This window comes from Felis catus, chromosome F1 (genome assembly GCF_018350175.1).
Source record: "Felis catus isolate Fca126 chromosome F1, F.catus_Fca126_mat1.0, whole genome shotgun sequence".
Classification (NCBI taxonomy): Eukaryota; Metazoa; Chordata; class Mammalia; order Carnivora; family Felidae; genus Felis; species Felis catus.
In genome coordinates, this window is record NC_058384.1 from 24,231,333 (window position 1) to 24,242,514 (window position 11,182).

Here is an 11,182-nt window from a genome sequence, read left to right on the forward strand (position 1 = left end):
TATTTATCCAAAGAAAATGAAAAGATGAACTCAAAAAAAATGCACCCCATGTTCATTGCAGCATTATTTACAAGAGCCAACCTAAGAGTCCAACAGGTGAATGAATGGATGTGGCACATATAAATATATACAATTAAATTTTATTCATCCATTTGAAAAGGAAGCCGTCATTTTTAACAACATAGATGGATTTTCAAGGCATTATGCTAAGTAGAATAAGTCAGACAGGAAAAGACAAATACCATACATATGGTCTCTATATGTAGGATCTAAAGAGGAAAAAAAAAAAACAAATTCATACATATAGAGGACAGATTGGTGATTCCCAGAGGCAGTATTGGAAGGTGGATGAAATGGGTAAAAGGGGTGGAAAGGTACAAACCTTAAGTCATAAACAAGTCATGGAGATGTACACCATGATGAGTATAGTTAACAATACAACAATATTGTATTGCATATTTGACAGTTGCTAAGAGAGTAGATCTTCAAAGTTCTCGTGATCACAAGATAAAAAAGTTGTAACTATGTGAGGTGATGAATGCTAAGTAGACATTGTGTTGATCATTTCATAATATATACAAATACCAAGTCATTATGGTATATGCTGGAAACTTATATGTCAATTATATTTCGATAAAAAAAGCAACTTAATTTCAGTGGCATACAAAAACTTAGCTTCTTATATTGCTTCCTTCTTTTCCCCCTCCTTTGTTCTATTGTTGCCAAACAAATTACTTCTTTCTACATTATATGCCCGTTAACACAGACTTATATGCAGCTTTGATTTAAATCAGGTAAGAGAAGAAAGAGTTATAAATGAAAAACACTTACGCTGTCATTCATATTTACCTATGCAGTTACATATCCCCATGCTCATTATTTCTTTATATGGATCCTTATCACTCTCTAATTTCCTTTCATGTTGGCATGAGAACTTCTTTGGCATTTCTGGTAGAGATCTGCTAGTGATGAACCCTCAGTTTTTGTTAATCTGGAAATATTTTAATTTATCCTTCATTTTTGAAGGACAGTTCGAATAGATACAGAATTTTTGGCTTTTTCAGGTAGCACTTTCAATAGGTCAACCTACTGCCTTGTGGGCTCCATGGTTTCTGAGAATCAGCTGTTAATCTTATTGAGAATACTATATATGTAGTGAGTCACTTCTCTCTTTCTGCTCACAAGATTATCTCCACTATTTTTGTTCTTAACCTTTTTTGGAAAAAAATAAAATAAAAAACGTCCAAAGGAAAGATACTGTACATAGTTCCTTCCTGTCTTCATCCTCTTTAGTATTTAATGCCATTAGCCACCTTCCTTCATTAGGAAAATACTTTCTCAAAGCTCTCAAAAACCTGGTGATACTTAGAAGTTCATTGTGAAGGATACACTATGCATAACATACCCTCTTGTCTTCCCGAAAGCTTGTAATGCTGCCATGACACATTAACCCTGATGAGCTCCTGAGGATTGATGGGAAACCTGAGAAGTCTTCCTCAATGTGCAGAAAGGCTCTGGGGAACATCCGGAACGCTCTCTTTCTGCCTTTTGTGGTGGGGACATCTCAACTTGTTGATTTTCAGACATTGTCTCTCTCATGCAGGGCACTTAACACAAGCCAGTTGAAGGCCCTGAATATTGAAATGCTGCCTGGATATCGAGATCCCTATTCTTCCAGGCCTTTAACCAGGGGTGAAATCGGCTGCTTTCTTAGCCACTACTCTGTCTGGAAAGAGGTAAATAATGCTTGCTTGCTTGCTTGCTTTATTTATTTATGAGAAAGCATGAGCAGGGGAGAGAGAGAGAGAGAGAGAGAGAGAGAGAGAGAAAGTAAGTCTTAAGCAGGCTCCGTGCTTAGTGTGGAGCTCAATGCAGAGCTCAGTCCCACGAACCTGGGATCAAGACCTGAGCTGAAATCAAGAGTCAGATGCTCAACTGACTGAGCCACCCAGGTGCCACAATGATGCTTTATTTAGATATGCATTTTTGTAATGAGGAGGAAGGAGAGTGGGACTTTGTAGGTGAGTTCGGGCCAGATATGAAGTGGACCCGTAACTCTTCTAGAAGTATGCTTGGAGGTTTCTGTTGCCTTCTGCCTCCCTCTGACATAGGCCAGCAACAAATAGGCAAGGGTAGCCTTATTGCCACTGGGATGATAACAGGGGAAGATGCCATTTTTCAGGAGGCTATGCTTCTATTGATGCATCCTTATCCTTAGTAGGAATGCCTGGTATTGTACGTATCCAGCATGCCATTGTTTATTAGATGATCTCATATGAGGCGTCACGCAGAAATCATATGAAGTGTATCAAGAGGCCTGGACCCATTTTACCCAAGAGAAAATAATTAAATACTTAAAGATATTAAATTAAATATCTTCGCAAGAAGTGGCAAAGCCAGGACTTGAAACCATGGCTTAGAGAACAGACATTGATGGAGGGAGGGATTGGTGTGTGGGGTCTTGATTAAGGGTCAGTTCCCACAAGAAAAGAGAAAGTCCCTAAAGGAAGGGCCTCTGAATGCCTTCTCTCTTTGAATGACCCAGTCTATGCTATCTTTTTTTTTCTTTAAAATTTAAGTGAAATGTAATAGATATGTATAAAATTATATAGAGCGTAAAATACAGGCCAATGAAATTTCACAAACCGAACAACAATACAGCCATGCTAACTGGTACCCAGATCAAGAAACAGGTTGCCAGCTCCCCAGAAGCACCCTCTCTGTATGTCCTTCAAGGGAACAGTCCCCAGGGATAATCACCATTTGACTTCTAATAGCATAGAATAGTTTTGTCTGCTTTTGTAGTTTTGTTTATATGCATGGAACTACATAGGGTATTGAGGTATATCCTTGCAGTATCCTTTCATTTGTGAGATTCATCTGTAACATTGCGTTTAATTGTATATCATACATTCTCATTGTTGTAAGTAAACACCCCGTTTATGTAACCATTCAGCTATCGGATGGCATTTGCTTAGATTCCAGTTATGAGCTATTACCTACTGTGCTACTATATTCTTGACTTTTTAATATGTGTTTACCTAATAAAAAATAGATATTGGACTTCTCACAGGGTATCTTCCCACTGATGCCCTTTACAGGTAATTGACCGCGAGCTGGAAAAGACTCTTGTTATTGAGGATGACGTGCGCTTTGAACATCAGTTTAAGAAGAAGCTGATGAAGCTGATGGATGACATCGACCAGGCTCAGCTGGACTGGGAACTGATGTGAGTGACAAGACAAGCTTATCCTAGAGCACTGAGAAGACACAGTCCTTTCCAGGGGGCAGCGGTCCCCACATCCCCAGTTGATAGGAGATACAGCACAGCTTTCCACTTTCCTGGTTTTCTCTCCATAAATGTTCCCAGAAACACGGAGTGGAGAACAGACCCTGGTTTCTGCATCTATACACTCTGCAGGCTGAGAAAGAAACTATGGAAGACAGTTTGCGAGACCTGGAGACTGCCTGCAGGTCAGGGGTCTTCAGATTGAGTGCTCACATGGGAGCATGGCAGAAATCCCACCAGCGAGGCAACAGATGCACGGAGACGTGTGAAAAGAGAGGACGAGGCATTCATTCAAGGGCAGGAGTCCTGTGTCACACTTGAGAGCAGGTTTCCTCTGTAGCCTCTGACAGTATGGGGGCTGACGGTCAGCCTAAGAGTGCCTCTCTTGGGAAGGGCAGTGTGCAGTGCGGACAGTAAGAGCACTGAGCTGGGTTTGATGGAGGGTCAGAGGCTGCCATAGGAAAACCAGCTTACCAGGGTAATGCTGGTTCTGAGTTGACATGTAGTCAATGCTTTGGTAGCTGCCTCTGGGAATTAAGTCTCTCTCTTTCTCACTCTCTCTCTCCTCTATTTCCCTGTCTCCCTCTCTCTCCCCCTTCTCTCTCTGTCTCTCCCTCTCCCTTCATTTTCTTTTTAAACCAGATGATACTTTTTACTTCTCTCTAATGAGGCAGAACGTTCCCAAGCATTACGTTGGCTTCCCAGCTGTGTGTCAAAGGCAATTTCATCAAATCAAAGCCTGTTCATTTGGAGTGGCAACAGGCAAGCTGTCCTTACTCCTCCCATCCTCAGAGGGAAACTTAACTATGGGCCCAGCTGGAATACTTGTCCTCTCAGAAAACATACCATTCTGAGCCTAAAAGAAACCTAGTGATGGCTGAACTAATCCATGGGGGAATAGACCCAGAAATCAGTACTGGGTAATAAAAAGAGACTGGCTCCCTGTCAGATGTCAGCCATGTGATTAGATTCTGCACTGTCCCTTAGGATCCTTGTTTGTTCCTGTAATCCTCCAGAAGTCCTCATGCCTCAGCCTTTCTGAGTCTATAGCTCTGCAGCCTGTGACTACGCCTCATAGGCATGGAGCCTGGAAGCCATTTTATACTCACATGACCTGCGCAAAGGTGACTTTCACTTAAGCCTCAGAATCAGAGGACTCAACCTGGGGAGTCCAAGGCTTATGACGGGCACATGTCCTTGTCCACTTGTAGTTTAGCTGGTATATTTCTTGGGACCAAGTACCAACAGATCCAAGAAAGCGGAGTGGTTGGCTAAGGATATGGATACAGGAAATGATAGGGATACAGAAACAAAAATCTTTTCTAAATTTCACAGACTGATCAAGTCAAAATATTCCATTTATGTCAGTTATATACTATTAAAAATGGCGGTGGTTTCAATATTTTTACCTATCTCTTTCTAAAATGAATATGTAAGGTACGAACTTTACTGAAACTCAAAACATGAAATCTGATAAGCTGTCCACGGCTGCTATGTGACATTTCTCCAGAAAAAGGAAATAGGAAATGGGAAGAGTAAACTAACCCATTGGAATGATCTAGGCAGTGCTGTCCAACAGTAATATAACCTGAGCCACATACATGATTTAAAATTTCCTAGTGATCCTATTCAAATGGTAAAAAGACATTAAGTGAAATTAATAATACATTTTATTTAACCCAACATCTCTAAATATTATTACTTTAATATGTTATCAGTATTTAAACTATTAATGAGATAGTCTACATTGTTCTTTCTACCATCTTTAATATCCAGGGTGTATTTTATGCTTACAAAACATCTGAATCTAGATGCTAAGTTTTCAACTGCTACAATAAACACCTTCTTGTCCTACTGAAACGATTTTGTTAAAGGGAAAAAATATTTTACACATCTTCAATTTTATTTTAAAATCTCAACTTAAACTACGTAAAATGAATCAGTTGAGTACAGACCATCCCTCGGGTCACATCTCAAGAGCTCAGAGGGACTTTCTCTTCCATTTGATGGTACATGAGAGAAATTTAGACTCTTTAGTCTGAGGGGACAGTGGCTGAAAAGATATGGTATTTGATGTCCTGAGAAGAACTGAGGTGGACATAGGCTCCCTCTACAAACCCCCGGATGTTTGGATAAGAGGAATCCTTTACACGATGAAAGAGATGGTTTAAAGGCAAAATAGAGGAAGTCGGCTTTACCTCAAGGCAGGAAGCAGGCACCTCCTGAACTTGCCCCAGCCAAGTGGAAAACAAACAGATTCCAGACAAAAGTCACGGATCACAGATCTGTGAGTAGACGACGGGAAAGTCGGAATGGCTAGGGGTATATCTTGTGTTGCAGAAGTTGTTTGAAGAGGACAGGACCTGCCTGGATGCTTTTCTCAGAACAAAGTGAGGGCAGAGCTGGGTGTGTGTGAGGAGGAAGCCAGGCAGGCTTTCTTATTCATTCTCCCCGGGAAGGACCCATTCGGGGCCACTCTGGTTCCCAGGTCTTTTACTGTAGACTGTTTCTTTCCCACAGCCTCTTCTGTCCTGTGTTTACCGCTAGCATCTGGAGAGCTGTCCGAAAAATATCGAAGGCTGAAACTCTGGGGACTTGAGAACAAAAAACTCAGGATTCCCACATCTGGCCTTTTTTGTCCATTTCCAACCTCTGTAAACACAGCTGGAAGTCCCAAACCCTCTTTGGGAAGTGATCTGTGAGATCTTGTAGTCTCTCTACAGCTCCAGCCAGGCTGGAACACAGCGCTAGACAAGAGCAGTTGGGATGTTGATAAACGGAGCCAGGGAAACGGCCCCATTAATGGCAGGTGGCAGTCACGATTGGTGATGGGATGCACTTTGTGGCATGATCCATTTAATATAAGACACAGCTGGTTCAAGCTTTCAAAAGTATCTGTAAACCTGTGCCCCGTTCTTACGGGTGTCTAATATTCAAACTGGGATTTTCTCCTCCTTCTACTTCCTTTTAGTTATATTGGTAGAAAGAGGATGCAGGTGAAAGAGCCAGAGAAAGCAGTGCCCAACGTGGGAAATCTGGTCGAAGCTGACTACTCCTATTGGACGCTGGGCTATGTCATCTCTCTGGAAGGAGCCCAGAAGCTCGTCGGAGCTGATCCTTTTGGGAAGATGCTGCCAGTAGATGAGTTCCTGCCCATCATGTACAACAAGCATCCCGTGTGAGTCTCCCTACACTGCCTGCCTGTCCCTTGGGCGCAGCCCTCTCACATATTCTGCTACTCAGCTTCTCAATAGTGCATGACGTTTTCTAAAGATGTACTGCTTTCCTAAATGATCTTTCTCTAATCATGACCCAGAGGGGCTGACTTGAGTGATTATCCCCTTTTACAGATAGGGAAGATGAGGTGGAAACGGTGAGTTTTGCATAGGGGTCCACTGTCATACCCGGTGTGTAGTTTCACTGGAAATAATATGCTCGGTCCTCTCCTTGTTTTTTATCTTATTTCCTTAAACTCATACACCTGAAGGTGAAGGTCATCTTCCTAAGCACCTCAAGGTCGTCAGTTCATTTCTCAGTCTATCGTATGTACTTGTTGGCCAGGCAGGCATCCTCCTCCTTGCAGAGCTCACGGTCTGGTTGGGAATTCAGACTCACGAACAGTCCTCATGATGTATTGTGAGACCCACAATCATAGGAAATTCAGACCTCGTGATATATTGTGAGACCCACAATCATAGAGATGAGTTAGAGGCTCAGGGAGGGTGGAGGTGGCCCCTGAGCAGGGCGTCTGTGGAAGAAGGCAGTGTGATGTTCACGGTTCCCACAGCACAGAAGCTTAAGCTGACCTAGTATTTATCAAAGGGCATGGAGATTGGTGGTTCACCTGTCCAGTCTCCCCAGTAACCTGTGAGCCCATTGAGACAGGGACAGTCTCACATCTCTGGGTCCTTAGAACCTAGTCCAAACTCTACACACAATAGCTGCTCAATCAGTGATTCCTAAATTCATTAATGGAGCAGGAGACCAGGTTCCAGCCTCAGCTCCTTCTCTCAGTTGCTGGGTGATCTCCTTACTAGATGAGCTTCATTTTAGTGGTTGAGAATTCCTGTCCCGTGTCTTGCTCATTCTGTCTCCTGTACTCAGTAAAGATGGAGCCCCTCACCCTCTTTGATGCAACTGACCTTATACCTACATCCTAGCAGGAATATGGAGGTCAACCATCATCCCTGTAACAGAATGAAAACTAACACCTATGGTACATGGACTGATTTAGGACCTAAGCAGATGTCCCCTCATATCTGCACAGGAGCCCGGGGGGGGGGGCGGTGGAGGGGAGAGAAGGCCAAGTCCTCCCACACTTGACACTCACAGGGAGCTGGGCTGCAAAGCCAAGTTGGCATGCCTGCAAACCGACACCATTTCATTCATCCCACCACTGCCATTCAGATCTCAGCTAATTTATTAATCCAGGAACAGAGCATTTGCCACACAGTGATCACATTTATCTATGACTGTGGTCCAACAGAGCTTAGCTCTTAGCTTTTACAGCAAGACCTGAAATCCATCTTTTAAACGAGTTCGTCCAAAGACAACAGAAATACCTTGACTGAAGTTTCTCTTTGTGTGTTTGTCTAGGTCATCTGAAATCGTTTAAAGAAACTTTTATTGTGTTTGGAGACTAAACTTTTCCACAAAAGACACAATTTTAAAAATAATCAAAGGCATCCATGACACTTTAAGAGATAAGCAGCAAGGCCCCTATGCTCTTTCCCCCAGTTCTCTAAGTGTCCTACCCCCTCACACACCCCTACTCCTGTTGTTTGCAGAGCTGAGTACAAGGAGTACTATGAATCCAGGGACTTGAAAGCCTTCTCGGCAGAACCCTTGCTCATCTACCCCACACACTACACGGGCCAGCCAGGCTACCTGAGTGACACGGAGACCTCGACCATCTGGGACAATGAGACAGTGGCCACGGACTGGGACAGGACACATTCCTGGAAGTCCCGGAAGCAAGGCCACATCCACCGCAATGCCAAGAACACAGAGGCCCTGCCATCGCCAACCTCCTTGGATGCCGTGCCTTCGAGGGACGAGCTCTGAGGGTTCCATGGGGGATTCACCACCCTTGGTTTTTTTCTAACGGGCTATTCATCTGTTTGCTCCAGTTTCTTTTAGTGGCCACAGTCATCTAACCAAAGTGGTCTGATGTAATTGAGCAAAGTTAATATATTCTTGACAGGGGAGGATAATAGGGAAACTTAACCCAAATTTCCTAGGATGGCTAGAAGATAGGCTTTATGGCAACCATCGAGATGAACTTCAGTGTAGACACCGAGCCCTTCAGCTTATTATCCAGATGATACTGCTGCCTACATTAAGGATCAACAGTATGGCCCAGAGACTCATCCAAGAGAAAAGTAATCACATCCGTAAGTGGGTGGGCAAGGTAGCCAAGCCACCTGACCACATCTGTTGGTCTTGTGGGCCCATTTTATATCACAGGTATGACCTTGAGAACTTGTGTATGTAATTGGGGAGGGGGATCAAATAATTTAAAATCAAAGTTATTGGGCTTTGGTTTAAAGGAATTCTGTCATAAGCCAAAGTTAGCTGTTCATCTCATTACCCAGTAGGGATGGGTGGGTATTTGGGTCTGTCTGAACTTGGCCTTGACTATCATGGCAGTTGAAGCTCTCATACAGAGATTTTGCCATGTGGGTATAGTTTATTAGATATTTGAAAGTTTGCGTAGATATTTGAGAAAACAAGAACTCAGACTTTGGCCTTTTCTATTGTGGTCACTTGAGTTAGGATGCTCTATTTATGAAGATAAATTTAATATATAAGGGGTTAGGGCTGGTGTCTAACTTCTGTCCCCAGGGTCCCTGTGCCGCCACTGCACGTCACACTCTCCCCTCCGCCCCCGAGCCTGGGAATGAATTGTGAGTGTAAGTTTTATGAGTCACTGTTAAGAGGCGGAGCACATTTTCAGGCCGGCAACTGTCCTTGCCTGAGTTTTTCTATTTTGAGTTATTTATTCCACAAAATGCGGGGGAAACGTGTGTAGGATGAGGCAGAGAAACAGATTTTTCAAGCTCTCAGAGCACCCTAGGGGGCAGTGAGTGTGCCATCTGGTTCTCCTGCATTTCCCAGCCTGGCGTTTTCAAGGGAGGCCTGTTGAGTGGGAGGGTCTCATCACCCGGAAACAAATGCTTCACCCGGGTCTCATCACCCGGAAACAAATGTTTCAGATGACAGACCTTGGTCAGAAACAGTGGACTGAGCAACTGGTTTAGGCCAACCATGAGGGAGGCTCTCGTAGTCAGCATCCTGGGCAGATGACCTCTCTGCTCTCTTCACAGACTGATTTTCTCTAAAGTGCAGTGTTGGGCTACATCTTCCCTGCCAACTGCACAATCTGTGTTCCTCAGATTCTCATGATGGTTTGCCTCAGGTTTGCATTTGTCCCCCCCGCAAGCAGTGAAACTTTGCCTCCAGAAATACCCTCCCCACACCCCCCTTCCTGAGCTTCATGCTTTGGAGCAGAGCCCATGGGCAGGGCTGCTGCGTGAACCAAACCTAGTGCTTCCTGGAGAGGGCCCCCAGGTTGCAGAACGAGGTAGCTTGTCTGCCAAAGAACACCAGCCTCAGCCTTCCTTCTTGACTTACTGCCCGTATTCTTCCACACTGATAGTAAGCAAGGAGGCTGAGGAAGGGGATCTCAGCCGACTTCTATCTTTACTGCTTTGACATACCTGTCAGAGCCTGACTCTCTTTTTTTTTTTTCCTAGAAAAACAGAAAGAGCATCTGGGGAGCTAGTGAAAAACCCTTAGGTGATCCCTAAGGTTCCCTTGGGTATTTTGCATTTTGTTTGCATATTTGAGTGTGTGCAAGTGTGCCTGGCTTTCATGATATATATTTTTTAATAGGGTGGGAGGGATATTGGGAGTGGAGAAAGATTGAGTTGACTTTTGTGTGGTTTTGTTTTAATGGAGAACATTTTTTTTTCCCTTTTACTGTCAGCTGGTCTGATGGGTTTATGGATTCTCATTCTTAAAAGACATTGGTCTTAAGTTCTAGAATTTTAGATTAGGACTGTTCTACTGTGAATAAAGTTCTGGCTCTGTTAGCCCAGACATTGCTTCTGCCTGCTCAGGTCTGGGATCCCAAGCAGCGCTCTTTTGTTGTGAACATTGTGATCTGCAACCCCGCCCCCGCCATTTGTTTTTAAAAAGTCACCTCTTCAGCAATTCAGGGGCTCCTTGACCTCATTATTCCTGCCTCCACCCTAGTTTTACGTCAAGATATTTGACCTTTGCAGTCACAGACCTTTGCCTCCGGCCATGGCACCTGTTCTTTGTCTCTATAAGTTAAACCCTGTCTGGATTCCCCCATGTGGATCTCCCCCTGGATCTTGGAAGCCAAGGCGGGATCTCCTGGATAGACGACCCTGACTCCAGCAGTGCTGGTGCTGCTGAGTGTGGACTGAGCACCTACAATTTGCAGAGGACACATGGTGTGGGCCTTGCTTTGGGTTCCCTGGGGCCTGCTGCAGGAACTCTGGAAGAGAAGAAAGAGCCGGCATTCCAGCATCCTACACTGTCTATCATGCTGTGTCGTTTCAAGGAGGGGAGATGATAAACTACTTGCCTTCTAGAGCTCTTTGTGAAAAATTAAAAAAAAAAAAATAGCTCAACACTATGATTGTTCACTCATTCCACCAACACTGACCAATGGCCAACGCTGCTGGAACTTCCAGGTCTGCCCTGGACCAAAGATGTTGGAGGCCGGAGATAGCCAGTGCTGCTGCTCGCCCCCATGGCAAACGTGGTCACTGACCTTCCTGTCCAGTGGGAGTTGTTTTAGACTCCTGGGTAGAGGTGGGCAAGCAGAAAATTTTTCTAGGCTACAGAAAGACAGGCGTCCCC

The 11,182-nt window shown here is 44.1% G+C and overlaps 1 protein-coding gene across 2 annotated transcripts in view; it reads left to right on the top strand.

Moving 5' to 3' along the window:
* COLGALT2 (collagen beta(1-O)galactosyltransferase 2) overlaps nucleotides 1–10,955 on the top strand; it is a 112,762-nt gene extending 101,807 nt beyond the window's left edge. Inside the window, exons 9-12 of one of the 2 annotated variants that reach the window (XM_023247551.2) lie at nucleotides 1,604–1,736; nucleotides 3,102–3,229; nucleotides 6,261–6,467; nucleotides 7,886–8,068. In XM_023247551.2, the coding sequence (XP_023103319.1) occupies nucleotides 1,604–1,736; nucleotides 3,102–3,229; nucleotides 6,261–6,467; nucleotides 7,886–7,904 (487 nt within the window). In that variant the 3' untranslated portion in view covers nucleotides 7,905–8,068. The other variant, XM_023247550.2, reaches the window with a different exon arrangement.
* The last annotated feature ends 227 nt before the right edge of the window (nucleotides 10,956–11,182 follow it).